This window comes from Penaeus chinensis, chromosome 3 (genome assembly GCF_019202785.1).
Source record: "Penaeus chinensis breed Huanghai No. 1 chromosome 3, ASM1920278v2, whole genome shotgun sequence".
In the NCBI taxonomy this organism is placed as follows: Eukaryota; Metazoa; Arthropoda; class Malacostraca; order Decapoda; family Penaeidae; genus Penaeus; species Penaeus chinensis.
In genome coordinates, this window is record NC_061821.1 from 13,645,859 (window position 1) to 13,664,794 (window position 18,936).

General features: G+C 47.0%; 1 protein-coding gene across 5 annotated transcripts in view; it reads left to right on the forward strand.

Moving 5' to 3' along the window:
• LOC125044660 (N-acetylated-alpha-linked acidic dipeptidase 2-like) overlaps positions 1-13,059 on the forward strand; it is a 19,830-nt gene extending 6,771 nt beyond the window's left edge. For all 5 annotated transcript variants that reach the window (XM_047641465.1, XM_047641483.1, XM_047641456.1 and 2 more), the window contains 20 exons: positions 303-478; positions 648-770; positions 1,350-1,496; positions 1,636-1,703; positions 2,213-2,313; positions 2,566-2,656; positions 2,789-2,929; positions 4,004-4,109; positions 7,061-7,151; positions 7,544-7,719; positions 7,886-8,008; positions 8,512-8,658; positions 8,798-8,865; positions 9,393-9,493; positions 9,779-9,869; positions 10,002-10,142; positions 11,393-11,498; positions 11,823-11,904; positions 12,052-12,144; positions 12,330-13,059. In XM_047641465.1, the coding sequence (XP_047497421.1) occupies positions 303-478; positions 648-770; positions 1,350-1,496; positions 1,636-1,703; positions 2,213-2,313; positions 2,566-2,656; positions 2,789-2,929; positions 4,004-4,109; positions 7,061-7,151; positions 7,544-7,719; positions 7,886-8,008; positions 8,512-8,658; positions 8,798-8,865; positions 9,393-9,493; positions 9,779-9,869; positions 10,002-10,142; positions 11,393-11,498; positions 11,823-11,904; positions 12,052-12,144; positions 12,330-12,528 (2,371 nt within the window). In that variant the 3' untranslated portion in view covers positions 12,529-13,059. The remainder of the gene's footprint in view (positions 1-302; positions 479-647; positions 771-1,349; positions 1,497-1,635; positions 1,704-2,212; positions 2,314-2,565; positions 2,657-2,788; positions 2,930-4,003; positions 4,110-7,060; positions 7,152-7,543; positions 7,720-7,885; positions 8,009-8,511; positions 8,659-8,797; positions 8,866-9,392; positions 9,494-9,778; positions 9,870-10,001; positions 10,143-11,392; positions 11,499-11,822; positions 11,905-12,051; positions 12,145-12,329) is intronic.
• The last annotated feature ends 5,877 nt before the right edge of the window (positions 13,060-18,936 follow it).

The window sequence follows — 18,936 nt, forward strand, 5'->3', positions numbered from 1 at the left end:
CCTGTTTAGTTGTGAACATTTTGTTTATACTGATTAATTTTCTTATTAATAGTGTTGCATTTTATTTACATTGACATTGCTGTCATTATTTTATATGAATGTATTTTGTAACGCTGGCATTAACGACGCTTTTGATATTAATAATGGTAATAGTGATAGCGATTATGACAAATGTAGTGAACTAATAATGAAGTAACAAACACAACACGACCTGATGTTGTTACTTAACTGTGGCAATACATAAGTTACAGTAAAGTATCATCCTTGCTATCGTGACCCTAAACGCCCCTCTCTCCTCGAAGACACATGGGCGGCCCGGAAGCCCCCGCAGAGTGGCGCGGAGGCCTCAACGTCACGTACCGCCTGGGCCCGGGGATGGCACAGGCCGGGTGGACGCTCAACCTCGAAGTCCACACTCACAACGCCCGCGCGACCACTTATGACGTTGTGGGCGTGATTCGTGGAAGCGAAGAACCAGGTAAGAAAAAGGTGGACTAGGAAGGGCATTCAGGTACTGGAAGGTATTGCGTGTGCTATCATGTTGTGTGGCATTTGGTTCATATGTATAATGATGATTATTTGAATAAACATACATTGGCGTAAATGCACTACAGAGGAAATCTAATTTGATAAATGGAATACCATAGACAGATACGTGATATTGGGAAACCACCGAGATGCGTGGGTGTTCGGCGGCGTCGACCCGTCCTCGGGCACGGCGGCCCTGCTGGAAGTGACCCGCGTCCTGACCTCGCTCAGGAACCAGACAGGTAGGGGGCGTGGTCTTGTGTTTCCCCATTTTTTCCTTCCTTTGGGAAATGTGTTCGTTGGTTTTATTTAATAGAGAAAGGGAGGAGGAGAATCAGGCAGATGTTGGAGGATTTGTGCTGTGTTCTGTGTGGGTGGGGGTGGAGAGAGAGAGAGAGAGAGAGAGAGAGAGAGAGAGAGAGAGAGAGAGAGAGAGAGAGAGAGAGACAGAGACAGAGACAGAGACAGAGACAGAGATAGAGACAGAGACAGAGACAGAGACAGAGACAGAGACAGAGACAGAGACAGAGACAGAGACAGAGACAGAGACAGAGACAGAGACAGAGACAGAGACAGAGACAGAGACAGAGACAGAGACAGAGACAGAGACAGAGACAGAGACAGAGACAGAGACAGAGACAGAGACAGACAGACAGTTAGAAAAGGAAAGAAATCAAGAGCGATAACAAGAGGCAAAGAGAGAGACTGGGAGATACTTGAAAGGTGAAAGAAATAAGACATGGGAGATAAGAAAGAAACCGGAATCTAATGAAAAGAAAAGAAAAGCAGACGTAAAAATCAACCGGAATTTCATCCTGCAGGCTGGAGACCGCGACGCTCGGTGGTGGTGTGTTCGTGGGGCTCGGAGGAGTACGGCCTGGTCGGCTCCAAGGAATGGACGGAGCAGTTCGGCAAACAGCTGATGGACAGGACCGTCGCCTACATTAACGTCGACTTGTCTATAGAAGGTCAACATTTCGCATTGCATTTTTGACACTTTTTTTTGGAGAGTTTAGAAATATGTAGATGATCTTTTTTTGAGTTGAGTGTTGTTGATATCCGTGTCATTTATATGTGTTTCTCGCCTAACTGGTTTCGGTTTTGTAGGTAACTACTCCCTGCGGACGCTCTCGGCACCATTGCTGTATGATACGGTCTTCGAAGCAGCGGCCAAGGTGAGGGTCTTTTCTAGTAGTGTTTTCTCACTGTCATCTTTGTTACTTTCACTCTCATTATCACTATTATTATTATTATTATTATTATTATTATTATTATTATTATTATTGTTATTGTTATTGTTATTGTTATTGTTATTGTTATTGTTATTGTTATTTTATTGTTATTATTATTATTATTATTATTATTATTATTATTATTATTATTATTATTATTATTATTATTATTAGTGGTAGTAGTAGTAGTAATACTAGTAGGAATGTAATAGTAACATAAATAAGTTTAGTTTTTCCTTTTAAAGAAGGCCGATGTAATATTATCTGAAGCATATCCGTAACACTAGGTATTGCAGTCTACTAATGTGCATGCCCATGCGTATACATATTTGGGTTTGTATACCCGTGTGTATGTATGTATGTTTGTAATTTGATGTTTTTGTGTGTTTTTTGTGGTTCATATACAGAATATAATCCTTACCAATATTACCTGATTTAAGTTCCAATTGTAGGTGCCCAACCCCGACGCAGCCGAGGTGGCGGCGGGGCGGCCGACGGTGTACGACACGTGGGCGGAGCGGCTGCCCGACGAAGGGCATCCCGGCCGACCCAGGTATGTGGGGCGACGAAAGGTAGGGGAATAAGCAAAGGTATGGAACTGGAGGGTAGATCGCATAAGAAGAGCAATAGATGAAGAGGCAAATATACTATGACTATCGAAGGAAATATTTCCATATGAGGTCGGAAATATATCCATTCCTGTGGAGACAAACGTTGGCATTTAAAGTAACACACTCTGATAGCATAATGAACGTACGTAATAGAACATCGAACTGTTTCGCCTAAAAACAAAAACAAATTGCAGGGTTGGGATCGCAGGGTCAGGGAGCGACTACAGGGCCTTCATGCACAACCTGGGCGTCCCCGTGCTCGACATCTGCTACACGTACGACCCTGTAAGCCCTTGGTGTTCTAATGGTCTAATTGCTGATAAAGCTAACGCAGCTTCTATGGTTATAATGGCAAACCTCGTCCTCCTCCTCCGAGAGGGCACATTTCCCCACGGACGATAAAGTGTCCCGTTTCAGAAAGTGAACGTGGAGCCTCTCTACCACACACTTTACGAGACGTTCGCGCTCGTGGGTGAGCTGTACGACGCCGGCTTCAGTTTCCAGGCCGCCCTCACGAGGCTGTGGGCGATCATGGCCGTCGATCTCGCTGATACACAGGTGAGGAACGTGCACATACGTTGAGATACTCGTATAGACGCTCCTAACCACGCGCACCCATGCTCACGCACACGCACGCACGCACACACAGATACACACACGCGCACACACACACACACACACACACACACACACACACACACACACACACACACACACACACACACACACACACACACACACACACACACACACACACACGTGAACACACACACCTATAAACACACCTACACACACACACCTAAGCACACACCTACACACACGCACACACCTATACACACACCTACACACACACACACGTGAACACACACCTACACACACACGCAGATACATAAGGTAGGTATAATTAAGGTAGGTAGGTATAAGTCTTTAATCTTTATATACTCAAACATACAATACCAGAAAAGTACAATCCACAATCCACACAATTACGCCGCCACGAGATAAGCTTTACAGATCAGCCAATCCTCTGCTGAAGTGGTGTCGCCTCGAGATTATGTCGGGAGAGTCTGGGCAAGATGAGCATTATGGTTCTTTGAGGCAGCTGAGGTTTTAAGTGTGTTAGACACACACGCACACACACACACACACACACACACACACACACACACACACACACACACACACACACACACACACACACACACACACTCACACACGTGTACACACACACTCACACACGTACACACACACACACACACACACACACACACACACACACACACACACACACACACACACACACACACACACACACACACACACACACACGCACACACATACACACACACTCACACACGTGTATACATGCACGCACCCACACACCATCCATCCACCCACCCACCCACCCATCTTGTACCACTCTCTCTCTCCACAATAAAATTGCTAAAGTTACCAGGCTCTGCTACACCTTCACCACTACCCCAAGATTACTGTATCGTGCCAGAAGCGACTGTCTGCATACAACCGCTCATCGGCCTCGTTACCTTTTTTTTTTTTTTTTAAATTAAAGAGTAATGTGAGAGCCTTACACACCCGCCATGACTTTTCTGATATCTGTCCCTCACCCCGCAGGTCCTCAAGTTTTCTCTGAAGGAATACAGCAGCTTCTTGGCAGACGCTCAGGAGGAGTTCTTGCAAGAGTATGGCGATCTCATATCCTCCAGGAATATCTCGATGGGTGGGTTCTATTTTAGTTGAAGGGAGTCTTAGAGATTGTTGCCATAAGCCATAGAGATTCATTATTACATCATTATATTTTTTTCTCAGATTTTGAAAAAGACTTTCAATGTATCATTACGTCCTAATGCAGTGCTATCAGCGACCATGCCCTGTTTTTAATCATAAACAAATTAAGTTATTATGATCTGGGTGATCATAATAACGAGTTGCAAGTGTTCATTTATAATCGCTGTGACAGTGGTTTTATTTTATATTTATATTGTTACATTTTCATGAGTAGGTAGTATCACTGGATAATTGATTTGAACTTTTCATATTTAAGCGTACTTCAAGAAAGTAGTAGAAGAGTTTTCCGAAGCAATATACATGTTTATCGATGACCTTAGTCATCTTGACACCAGCAAGTGAGTGTGTGACGGTTTTTATTCGTGCAGGATATGCATTTTTTTTCAAAGTGTCATATTTTTTGTGAAAATATCTCAAAACGTGTTATGATGTTCTGAGTGAATGCGAGAAGGCTTAATGAGCATTTTAATAACGTTTCCCAAAAGCGTGTTAGCGGTTCGGAGAGTTAATGATCAGCTGATGATGGTGGAACGGGCATTCATCGACCCTCGAGGTCTTCCAGGCAGACCCGACTACAAGTGAGTGAATTGCATATCCTGCTCTGCTGCAACTGATTATTTTGCCCCCTTAAACTTTTGCCGAGAGAATTTTATGTTCAAACGGATGACATTAAGATTGTCTGACAAGATCTCGGTTAATGAATTGATTTTCTTTAGGTGTCATGTATAAAATGTAACTACTCTTAACATTCTCCTCGTCCCAGCCATGTGGTGATGGCGCCAAGCATCAGCGACAGTTACTCGGGCACAGCATTCTCCGGGCTAAGCGACGCCCTCGATGGTATCCAAGACTTGGACCCGGTGCAGCAGGAGGAGCGCTGGGCCACCTTCGCTCAGCACTTGGCCGCTATCACTCACTACATCAGCACGGCCGCGAAGGTCCTCTCCGACGACCTGTGGTAGCGATGCAGCCGTACGAGAGTGCATGGCTTGGCTTGTTCGCCCCGATCTCCGGCCGTGTCTTGAATATTTTAAGAGTTTTGGGCTCATATGGGTATATTTTTTCGGGTGTGCAACCGGTTGTATTAAAGATATATTTTTATACATCTTATTGGCCTTTTATTATTTCTAATCATATATATTCATCTCTCTATCTGTTTATGTTGTGGGAATTTACACTTAGTCTGGTGCCTTAATGGTTCAGGCATGAGATACTCAATACCTTTCTGCCTTTACTTTACTAGATTACATTCATAGCTCAATCTGCACATCTAGGTCTGCAGTCTACTGTAGGTAGAGAATGTGTGACCACATTCAGTGTTGTTATATGGAAGGAAACTGTAAGTCCTCTCTTTTCTGTGAAATTATGACAGTTTATTTAATGAAGATAATGACAAGGTAACTACAATATGTAATCATTCCAGTCTGCAGAAAAAAAAACAGTTCTGTAAAAGCACTCTTACGTAATGTTAAATAAACTCCTATCTTATCTATATCAGTATTTTACTCGGTAAAGATGAATCCTAATCATAGACATTCATAGATTCTTTTTATATACTCTGGCACTGTTTTCTCTCTCATAATTTCCTTTGCATGGTTTTCCAAACAATATTGTAAAGCAGCAAGGTACTTTCAGTTGTACTGAAGTATTTGCTATCTTGTCTTTGATAAGAAAATTATATTCCGAGACGTCTGTGTTTATACACTCATTCGTGGCTGCCGCGATGGTCTAGTTTGCACGTTAGTCCCGAGATCGAATCCCCGCCGCGGTAGATGTAACAGAGCAGGGCAAAGACACAGCCCGCGGCACATTTGCGATTTCTCCTCGCCAATTCTTTGCTCGTTATCATACTTCGCCGTACGGCAAAGGTCGCGGGCTCGCGCCACGCAGCCGGCCGGGGGCCGCCGGGGTAACCATTCCCCGTGCCGCCCCGCTTCTCGGTCGGTTTGTGGCCCTGCCCTTCACACAGGCGACCGCTCCCGTCTAGACGTCCGGAATGGTTTCCGAGTGCCCCCCCCCCCTTACTGAGGTGAAACAACCTTTGGATGGTTGCTTCAGAGGGATGAAAGGAACCAGCTGGCAAAAGGACAAAACCCCCCTTCCCTCACTGAGGTGAAATAGCCTTTGGATGGCTGCTTCAGAGGGAAGGGGGAAACACTTTGAAAAGACACAGGTCCTTTCCTTCCTCACTGAGGTGAAACAACCTTTGGGTGGTTGCTTCAGAGGAATGTAAGGAACTGCCTGGCAAGAATGCAAAACCTCCCTTCCCTCACTGAGGTGAAACAGCCTCTGGGTGGCTGTTTTAGAGGGAAGGGGGAACTACTTTGAAAAGACAGGTCCTTTCCTTCCTCACTGAGGTGAAACAACCTTTGGGTGCTTGCTTCAGAGGGATGAAAGGAACTACCTGGCAAAAGTGCAAAACCTCCCTTCCCTCACTGAGGTGGGGCAGCCTTTGGATGGCTGTCTCGGAGGGAAGGAGGAATCCCTTTGAAAAGACACAGGTCCTTTCCTTCCTCACTGAGGTGAAACAACCTTTGGGTGGTTGCTTCAGGGGAACGAAAGGAAGTGCCTGACAAGAACGCAGAACCTCCCTTCCCTCACTGAGGTGAAACAGCATTTGGGTGGCTGTTTCAGAGGGAAGGGGGAACTACTTTGAAAAGACACAGGTCCTTTCCTTCCTCACTGAGGTGAGTGAGTGGATGAGTGAGTGAGTGAGTGACTGGTTGAGTAAGTGAGTGAGTGGATGAGTGAGTGAGTGAGTGAGTGATTGGGTGAGTGAGTGAGTGAGTTAGTGAGTGAGTGAATGAGACTGGGTGAGTGAGTGAGGGAGAAAGGGAAGGGGAACACCATGAACACCCTCCCTAATTCCCTCTCGCCCTTCAGCGAGCGCTTACCGGCTGCCCGAGAGGAATTCGAGCGTGCCCAAGATCCCTGTCCAGCCAGTCAGCTACGACGACGCCAGGGAGATCCTCAGGTGAGTCTTGTGGTGCGAGATGAGCACTTTTTGTATGTTTGGTGTCATTGTTGCTTACTTACTGTTTTGTTGTTTATTGCACTCGATTGTCCTGTTTAGTTGTGAACATTTTGTTTATACTGATTAATTTTCTTATTAATACTGTTGCATTTTATTTACATTGACATTGCTGTCATTATTTTATATGAATGTATTTTGTAACGCTGGCATTAACGACGCTTTTGATATTAATAATGGTAATAGTGATAGCGATTATGACAAATATAGTGAACTAATAATGAAGTAACAAACACAACACGACCTGATGTTGTTACTTAACTGTGGCAATACATAAGTTACAGTAAAGTATCATCCTTGCTATCGTGACCCTAAACGCCCCTCTCTCCTCGAAGACACATGGGCGGCCCGGAAGCCCCCGCAGAGTGGCGCGGAGGCCTCAACGTCACGTACCGCCTGGGCCCGGGGATGGCACAGGCCGGGTGGACGCTCAACCTCGAAGTCCACACTCACAACGCCCGCGCGACCACTTATGACGTTGTGGGCGTGATTCGTGGAAGCGAAGAACCAGGTAAGAAAAAGGTGGACTAGGAAGGGCATTCAGGTACTGGAAGGTATTGCGTGTGCTATCATGTGTGGCATTTGGTTCATATGTATAATGATGATTATTTGAATAAACATACATTGGCGTAAATGCACTACAGAGGAAATCTAATTTGATAAATGGAATACCATAGACAGATACGTGATATTGGGAAACCACCGAGATGCGTGGGTGTTCGGCGGCGTCGACCCGTCCTCGGGCACGGCGGCCCTGCTGGAAGTGACCCGCGTCCTGACCTCGCTCAGGAACCAGACAGGTAGGGGGCGTGGTCTTGTGTTTCCCCATTTTTTCCTTCCTTTGGGAAATGTGTTCGTTGGTTTTATTTAATAGAGAAAGGGAGGAGGAGAATCAGGCAGATGTTGGAGGATTTGTGCTGTGTTCTGTGTGGGTGGGGGTGGAGAGAGAGAGAGAGAGAGAGAGAGAGAGAGAGAGAGAGAGACAGAGACAGAGACAGAGACAGAGACAGAGACAGAGACAGAGACAGAGACAGAGACAGAGATAGAGACAGAGACAGAGACAGAGACAGAGACAGAGACAGAGACAGAGACAGAGACAGAGACAGAGACAGAGACAGAGACAGAGACAGACAGACAGTTAGAAAAGGAAAGAAATCAAGAGCGATAACAAGAGGCAAAGAGAGAGACTGGGAGATACTTGAAAGGTGAAAGAAATAAGACATGGGAGATAAGAAAGAAACCGGAATCTAATGAAAAGAAAAGAAAAGCAGACGTAAAAATCAACCGGAATTTCATCCTGCAGGCTGGAGACCGCGACGCTCGGTGGTGGTGTGTTCGTGGGGCTCGGAGGAGTACGGCCTGGTCGGCTCCAAGGAATGGACGGAGCAGTTCGGCAAACAGCTGATGGACAGGACCGTCGCCTACATTAACGTCGACTTGTCTATAGAAGGTCAACTTTTCGCATTGCATTTTTGACACTTTTTTTTGGAGAGTTTAGAAATATGTAGATGATCTTTTTTTGAGTTGAGTGTTGTTGATATCCGTGTCATTTATATGTGTTTCTCGCCTAACTGGTTTCGGTTTTGTAGGTAACTACTCCCTGCGGACGCTCTCGGCACCATTGCTGTATGATACGGTCTTCGAAGCAGCGGCCAAGGTGAGGGTCTTTTCTAGTAGTGTTTTCTCACTGTCATCTTTGTTACTTTCACTCTCATTATCACTATTATTATTATTATTATTATTATTATTATTATTATTATTATTATTATTATTATTATTATTATTATTATTGTTATTGTTATTGTTATTGTTATTGTTATTGTTATTTTATTGTTATTATTATTATTATTATTATTATTATTATTATTATTATTATTATTATTATTATTATTATTATTATTATTATTATTAGTGGTAGTAGTAGTAGTAATACTAGTAGGAATGTAATAGTAACATAAATAAGTTTAGTTTTTCCTTTTAAAGAAGGCCGATGTAATATTATCTGAAGCATATCCGTAACACTAGGTATTGCAGTCTACTAATGTGCATGCCCATGCGTATACATATTTGGGTTTGTATACCCGTGTGTATGTATGTATGTTTGTAATTTGATGTTTTTGTGTGTGGGTTCATATACAGAATATAATCCTTACCAATATTACCTGATTTAAGTTCCAATTGTAGGTGCCCAACCCCGACGCAGCCGAGGTGGCGGCGGGGCGGCCGACGGTCTACGACACGTGGGCGGAGCGGCTGCCCGACGAAGGGCATCCCGGCCGACCCAGGTATGTGGGGCGACGAAAGGTAGGGGAATAAGCAAAGGTATGGAACTGTAGGGTAGATCGCGTGGAAATTCGTAAGCAAGGGCTTTAAAAGAGCAATAGATGAAGAGGCAAATGTACTATGACTATCGAAGAAAATTTTTAAGAAATATTTCCATATGTGGTCGGAAATATATCCATTCCTGTGGAGACAAACGTTGGCATTTGAAGTAAGACACTCTGATAGCATAATGAACGTACGTAATAGAACATCGAACTGTTTCGCCTAAAAACAAAAACAAATTGCAGGGTTGGGATCGCAGGGTCAGGGAGCGACTACAGGGCCTTCATGCACAACCTGGGCGTCCCCGTGCTCGACATCTGCTACACGTACGACCCTGTAAGCCCTTGGTGTTCTAATGGTCTAATTGCTGATAAAACTAACGCAGCTTCTATGGTTATAATGGCAAACCTCGTCCTCCTCCTCCGAGAGGGCACATTTCCCCACGGACGATAAAGTGTCCCGTTTCAGAAAGTGAACGTGGAGCCTCTCTACCACACACTTTACGAGACGTTCGCGCTCGTGGGTGAGCTGTACGACGCCGGCTTCAGTTTCCAGGCCGCCCTCACGAGGCTGTGGGCGATCATGGCCGTTGATCTCGCTGATACACAGGTGAGGAACGTGCACATACGTTGAGATACTCGTATAGACGCTCCTAACCACGCGCACCCATGCTCACGCACACGCACGCACGCACACACACATACACACACGCGCACACACACACACACACACACACACACACACACACACACACACACACACACACACACACACACACACACACACACACACACACACACACACACACACACACACGTGAACACACACACCTATAAACACACCTACACACACACCTAAGCACACACCTACACACACACACACACACACACACACCTATACACACACCTATACACACACCTATACACACACCTACACACACACCTAAACACACACCTACACACACACACACACACGTGAACACACACCTACACACACACGCAGATACATAAGGTAGGTATAATTAAGGTAGGTAGGTATAAGTCTTTAATCTTTATATACTCAAACATACAATACCAGAAAAGTACAATCCACAATCCACACAATTACGCCGCCACGAGATAAGCTTTACAGATCAGCCAATCCTCTGCTGAAGTGGTGTCGCCTCGAGATTATGTCGGGAGAGTCTGGGCAAGATGAGCATTATGGTTCTTTGAGGCAGCTGAGGTTTTAAGCGTGTTAGACACACACGCACACACACACACACACACACACACACACACACACACACACACACACACACACACACACACACACACACACACACACACACACACACACACATACACACACACAGACACACACACACACACTCACACACGTGTACACACACACTCACACACGTATACACACACACTCACACACGTATACACACACACACACACACACACACACACACACACACACACACACACACACACACACACACACACACACACACACACGCACACACATACACACACTCACACACGTGTATACATGCACGCACCCACACACCATCCATCCACCCACCCACCCACCCATCTTGTACCACTCTCTCTCTCCACAATAAAATTGCTAAAGTTACCAGGCTCTGCTACACCTTCACCACTACCCCAAGATTACTGCATCGTGCCAGAAGCGACTGTCTGCATACAACCGCTCATCGGCCTCGTTACCTTTTTTTTTTTTTTTTTTTTTTTTTTTTTTTTTTTTTTTTTTTTTTTTTTTTTTTTTTTTTTTTTTTTTTTAATTAAAGAGTGTAATATGAGAGCCTTACACACCCGCCATGACTTTTCTGATATCTGTCCCTCACCCCGCAGGTCCTCAAGTTTTCTCTGAAGGAATACAGCAGCTTCTTGGCAGACGCTCAGGAGGAGTTCTTGCAAGAGTATGGCGATCTCATATCCTCCAGGAATATCTCGATGGGTGGGTTCTATTTTAGTTGAAGGGAGTCTTAGAGATTGTTGCCATAAGCCATAGAGATTCATTATTACATCATTATATTTTTTTCTCAGATTTTGAAAAAGACTTTCAATGTATCATTACGTCCTAATGCAGTGCTATCAGCGACCATGCCCGGTTTTTAATCATAAACAAATTAAGTTATTATGATCTGGGTGATCATAAAAACGAGTTGCAAGTGTTCATTTATAATCGCTGTGACAGTGGTTTTATTTTATATTTATATTGTTACATTTTCATGAGTAGGCAGTATCACTGGATAATTGATTTGAACTTTTCATATTTAAGCGTACTTCAAGAAAGTAGTAGAAGAGTTTTCCGAAGCAATATACATGTTTATCGATGACCTTAGTCATCTTGACACCAGCAAGTGAGTGTGTGACGGTTTTTATTCGTGCAGGATATGCATTTTTTTACAAAGTGTCATATTTTTTGTGAAAATATCTCAAAACGTGTTATGATGTTCTGAGTGAATGCGAGAAGGCTTAATGAGCATTTTAATAACGTTTCCCAAAAGCGTGTTAGCGGTTCGGAGAGTTAATGATCAGCTGATGATGGTGGAACGGGCATTCATCGACCCTCGAGGTCTTCCAGGCAGACCCGACTACAAGTGAGTAAATTGCATATCCTGCTCTGCTGCAACTGATTATTTTGCCCCCTTAAACTTTTGCCGAGAGAATTTTATGTTCAAACGGATGACATTAAGATTGTCTGACAAGATCTCGGTTAATGAATTGATTTTCTTTAGGTGTCATGTATAAAATGTAACTACTCTTAACATTCTCCTCGTCCCAGCCATGTGGTGATGGCGCCAAGCATCAGCGACAGTTACTCGGGCACAGCATTCTCCGGGCTAAGCGACGCCCTCGATGGTATCCAAGACTTGGACCCGGTGCAGCAGGAGGAGCGCTGGGCCACCTTCGCTCAGCACTTGGCCGCTGTCACTCACTACATCAGCACGGCCGCGAAAGTCCTCTCCGACGACCTGTGGTAGCGATGCAGCCGTACGAGAGTGCATGGCTTGGCTTGTTCGCCCCGATCTCCGGCCGTGTCTTGAATATTTTAAGAGTTTTGGGCTCATATGGGTATATTTTTTCGGGTGTGCAACCGGTTGTATTAAAGATATATTTTTATACATCTTATTGGCCTTTTATTATTTCTAATCATATATATTCATCTCTCTATCTGTTTATGTTGTGGGAATTTACACTTAGTCTGGTGCCTTAATGGTTCAGGCATGAGATACTCAATACCTTTCTGCCTTTACTTTACTAGATTACATTCATAGCTCAATCTGCACATCTAGGTCTGCAGTCTACTGTAGGTAGAGAATGTGTGACCACATTCAGTGTTGTTATATGGAAGGAAACTGTAAGTCCTCTCTTTTCTGTGAAATGATGACAGTTTATTTAATGAAGATAATGACAAGGTAACTACAATATGTAATCAGTCCAGTCTGCAGAAAAAAAAAACAGTTCTGTAAAAGCACTCTTACGTAATGTTAAATAAACTCCTATCTTATCTATATCAGTATTTTACTCGGTAAAGATGAATCCTAATCATAGACATTCATAGATTCTTTTTATATACTCTGGCACTGTTTTCTCTCTCATAATTTCCTTTGCATGGTTTTCCAAACAATATTGTAAAGCAGCAAGGTACTTTCAGTTGTACTGAAGTATTTGCTATCTTGTCTTTGATAAGAAAATTATATTCCGAGACGTCTGTGTTTATACACTCATTCGTGGCTGCCGCGATGGTCTAGTTTGCACGTTAGTCCCGAGATCGAATCCCCGCCGCGGTAGATGTAACAGAGCAGGGCAAAGACACAGCCCGCGGCACATTTGCGATTTCTCCTCGCCAATTCTTTGCTCGTTATCATGCTTCGCCGCACGGCAAAGGTCGCGGGCTCGCGCCACGCAGCCGGCCGGGGGCCGCCGGGGTAACCATTCCCCGTGCCGCCCCGCTTCTCGGTCGGTTTGTGGCCCTGCCCTTCACACAGGCGACCGCTCCCGTCTAGACGTCCGGAATGGTTTCCGAGTGCCCCCCCCCCCCTCACTGAGGTGAAACAACCTTTGGATGGTTGCTTCAGAGGGATGAAAGGAACCAGCTGGCAAAAGGACAAAACCCCCCTTCCCTCACTGAGGTGAAATAGCCTTTGGATGGCTGCTTCAGAGGGAAGGGGGAAACACTGTCTTTGAAAAGACAGGTCCTTTCCTTCCTCACTGAGGTGAAACAACCTTTGGGTGCTTGCTTCAGAGGGATGAAAGGAACTACCTGGCAAAAGTGCAAAACCTCCCTTCCCTCACTGAGGTGGGGCAGCCTTTGGATGGCTGTCTCGGAGGGAAGGAGGAATCCCTTTGAAAAGACACAGGTCCTTTCCTTCCTCACTGAGGTGAAACAACCTTTGGGTGGTTGCTTCAGGGGAACGAAAGGAAGTGCCTGACAAGAACGCAGAACCTCCCTTCCCTCACTGAGGTGAAACAGCATTTGGGTGGCTGTTTCAGAGGGAAGGGGGAACTACTTTGAAAAGACACAGGTCCTTTCCTTCCTCACTGAGGTGAAACAACCTTTGGGTGGTTGCTTCAGAGGGATGAAAGGAACTGCCTGGTAAAAGTGCAAGACTCCTCTTCCCTCACTGCGGTGAAGCAACCTTTGGGTGGCTGCCTCAGAGGGCTGAGCAAAAGGGCTCCACACAATGATGTCTCGTAGGTGGAAGGGCATCCCCTCTGGTCTCTCCCCAGGGGTTTACACCTACCCACGCGTTTGCCGTGCGTGGCAGTCTTGTGCGCTGTGGAGACGGGAGTCCTGGAGGTTGAGCGATGCCGTGAACGAGTACGCCCTGCGGCTAGCAACACGGCTCTTTGGTCCTCTATTCCAGCAAGACAGGCGGCCTGATCCCGGCCCGGTCACGGTCAATCGGCTGGTCTCCCCCGGGAGGCTAGGGTCAAGCAGTCATGCCGCCATTGGCACTCACAATGGTCCGTGAGCGCCGTCACAATGGCTATTGGCAGCGTATATCCTCTCATCACTCCTGTTGCTGTTAGACACTGGTTCTGACACTCAGCTTCCCCTTGTTGGACTCCATGGTGGGTGGGGACGTGAGAGGATGAAGCACTTACCAATTTATGGAAAACATTATAAAACACCCCCCACAGACTGATAAAAATGTTGACGAATCGCGCAAGGCCCAGATCACGGCAGTCACCATGAAGGCATATGTGCCTTCCGGTGGCAAAAGAAAGCCCCATGCACAGGATGACACTGTCACCCCTGCTACTAAGGTGGACAAGACCGAAGCCAATGGGTCTGTCCATTGAATAGTCAGACAACTTGACTCGCGAGCTGGCCTCTCCAGGCCAACAGCTAAGCCAGGGAGGCCCCTGAGTTCTCAGACAGCCTCCCCGATTGAGAGGGGAGAGCAGGCTGAACCAGCCGCATCAGCTGCTGCCCCCACAAACAAGCCCGAAAGCCGAAAGGGCGGGCCGAAGCGTCCGAGGCCGGAGACCGACTCTGATGAAGAGTCGGGACCCCCTAAACGCTTCGCCCAGTTCAAAGTGCCAGCTAAACCCAAAGGCTTCGACAATGCCTACCAATTGGTCAGGACATTGGAGTTGCAACAGAAAATCCGGTTGTCGATCCGGGTCGCCCGAGATCAGGGCATGATCATAATGCCCAAAGATCAAGCTACCTTGAATTTCCTCCGGGAAACGAAGGAGCTAACCGATGGGAGGAAAGTGAGTCTTTCCCCACTAAGTCCCGAGGAAAAGAGAACCAAGATGGTGCTACTTGGCTTCTCAGTCTCGTACGATGTGGAGCTGATCGCTTCACACCCACAGGTCGTGCAGGCTTCCCGACCAGGCAAGTCCTGGTGACCATGAAAGGTGCCCCAACCACTACCCTTGATCTGGGTAACTGGGGCACCTACAACCTTCGAACGTATGTGCCAGAACCACTTCGGTGTTTCAAGTGCCAGAAATACGGTCACCACCAGGCTAACTGTACAGCCAAGCCTAAATGTGGTGTCTGTAGCAAGGTACACAACACAGAGGTATGCCTCAAGGCATACAAAGAGGGAAAGAGGGACACAACAGCCAAATGTCCTAACTGTACCAAGAAGCATCATGCCTGGAGCCTGACTTGCTCTGTCAGGAAAGAGGCGGCCCTCAGGCGACAAGAGGTTGCTCAAAACCGATCAGACTTTGTTCCTGCCCCACCGGGCACCCATGTCTGGCGAAGGAACAAAAGCGAAAAGGCCTACCGACCTCCTAAGAGGAAGGAAGCCGCCCCCCAGCACCGGATGTCTCCAACAAAAAGGAGTTTCCGACAATGCCAAAGGTGCAGAAAAAGAAACTAAAGAAAAAAGGTTCTAAGAGCACCACAAAAACCTCCCCAACAGATGATCATCTCCTCTTTGACGAGGACGATATGACTCTCCTGTTAACTGCTGTTGTCTCAGCAGTAGCAACAGCCCTGGGGAGGTCGAGTGAGGAGGCCGAGAAGGCAGTTTCGGTCGCCATGACGGCAATGACCCAGACTGTCGCAGCCCTGAAGGGAAGAAAGCTGGTTAGAGCAAAACCAGCCTCACCCTCACCCCAGGACAAGACTCCCCTCCCCACTCCAAACCAGGCCATGCCTTCACAGGCAGAGTCAAAACAGGCTGAATCTGTGCAGCCAGAGCCAGATCACGCCAAGAAAAAGCCTGAGAGAAAAGCCGAACCAACCAAAGTCAGAGCTACCAAAGGCTCTCCACCTCCCAGTGGACCCAAGGATAGCCTGACGAGGAGCCCTCAACCAGCGAGGACCTCGCAATGGAGTTGTCAGACTCCGACGATGTCTCTGATGTAACTATCACTGAGTAACATCATGATACACCATCTAAGCATCATACAGTGGAACATCAATAGCTTCTCTGCAAAGAACGCTTTTCTCCAAGCAGTAGTGCGATCAAGGAACATTGACATTGTCATGCTTCAGGAGACATTAACAGTGGACACTGTTCACTTCTCAGGGTACCATGCCTTCACACTGCCACAAACACCTGGCAAGAGAGGCTTGATCACCCTTGTGAGAGCAACAATCCCCTGCTCCGCAATAGCCGATGCATCGCACTGTGGAGACGATGTTGAATCCCTTGCCGTCGAGGTTCACCTGGCCGGGGGCCCCTCAAACTGTACAACGTGTACAGCCGGCCACGCTGTAGAAGCTTAGACATCAGCAAGGTCTGTGCTTCTGCTGCACATGACCGAGTGATCATAGGGGGAGACTTCAATGCACACCACCCCATCCTGGCTCCCTGCCGGGCACCGGATGCTGCCGGCTATCACATAGCTGACGTGCTAGAGACATTCCCTGAGATCGCTCTCCTCAACACCCAAGAGCCAACGCATGTCAGAGGAGGGGTCCTAGACCTCACCCTGGCCACTGCGACTCTGGTGGGGAGGATTGGCTGGCGTGTCGATGAGACCGTCACAAGTGACCATTACGGCACTTAACTACCCTCATGGATGCTGGCCCAGCCGAAATCCTAAGACCGAATCCAAGATGGAAAACAGACAAGGCCAACTGGCAGGCGTTTCAAAACGCCTTGGCCCTCTGTCTGAGATGCAACGATCCCCCACAAGGCGAAAATGTGGAAGTGCTCAAAGCTAGCCTGCTAAACGCCATTAATGAAGCAGCCTCACAGACCATACCCAAAACTCGGCCTGGGTCTAGAAGTCACAAAGACGCCTGGTACTTCAATGACGAGATCAGGGAGTTCAACCACAGGGGCAACATGTGCCGAAAACTATTCCGAAGGCAAAGAACCCCTGACAACTTATCCCTCCTAAGGAAGGCTGTCACGGATGCCAAGGAAACTGCCAACAGAGTCAGGCAGGAAAAGAGGCTGGAATGGTGTGAGTCCTTCGACCACCAAACCACCCTTTCAGAGCTGTGGCAACGGGTCAAGCGAGCTACCAACCGCTCAGCACCGAGGTGCACTCATCACGACCCCCAAGCAGAGGCTAACAGACTGGCGCACGAGTTCTCTGCGAGAACGAACAGCAACAGTCTGCCAGCCGAGCTGAGGGCAAGACAAGAGCGTCTACAGCCAGACAGACACGCTCAGATCAGAGAAAGGGCAGCCGAACCCGATAACTCAGACGTTATCTTTTCTCTGAGGGAACTAAGGAAAGCCTATAAAACCAGTTCCAACACAGCCCCGGGCTCTGATGGGATCTCGTACCCCATTATCTCCCACCTAGGACTAGCAGGTGAGCGTGCACTCTTGCAACTCATCAACAAGTCCTGGGAAACTTCCACTCTACCCCAGAGTTGGAAGAGGGCTACCATAGTTCCCGTCCCAAAACCAAAGGAGCCAGGGAAGTACCGCCCCATCTCTCTGCTCAGCTGCCTGGCCAAGACGGCCGAGAGGATGGTAATAAACCGGCTTTAATGGAAAACGGGACCCCCGGACGAACACCTCCACGGGTTCACAAGGGGCATGGGCACAGCACACAGCATAGCCACGCTCTTAAGCACAATCAGCAAGGGCCCAGCTGTGGTGGTATTCCTTGACCTGGAGAAGGCTTTTGAACTGGCAAGTCCGCTTGCCATTCAGGAAAGCCTGATCCAGAAGTGAATCAGAGGAAAGCTCTTGGCTTGGATAGGTGACTACTTCAGGAACAGGACTGCCAATGTCAAATTCCAGGGTCACCTATCGCAGCACATGCCGCTCGAAAATGGAACGCCACAGGGTGGGGTTCTCAGTCCAGCCCTATTCAACACTTTAATGTCCTGCATCCTCAACATAAACCTCCCAGTGGGGTGCAAAATCATCTCGTATGCAGACGATCTCGCTATCACCTCCACTGGACCCTGCAGCCAGAATAAAGCCCAGCATTGTCTGGACCTCGTGTCAGAGGAGTGTTGTAGGACAGGACTAAAGATCTCTGCAGCCAAAACCAAAGCCATGGCTCTGAGACAGAGAGTTCGAGGCACAAGACTGAAAATCCAGGGAGTGGAATTAGAATGGGTCCAGGACTACCTATACCTTGGGGTAAGGATAGACCGGACCCTCTCCTTCCATAAGGAGGTCCAGTACCTGGTTGACAGAACCAAAGCAAGACTATCCGTCATGAGAGCAATGACTGGGAGACGCATAGGGGCCAGACACAAAGTACTAAGATCATTCTATGTACATGCTGTCCGGCCCATTGTGGACTATGCCTCAGTCGCTCTAATTGCTGCAAAGAAAAAGCACACAGACAAATTAGAAACAGTCCAAAATGAAGCTGCCAGGATCATTCTGGGTGCCCCGAGGTGGACGAAGGTCCTCAACCTCCTGATGGAGGCAAACCTTCTCCCCCTGGACTCACGAATCGATCTAATGGCAACACAATTCCTGTCAAAGGTCATCCAG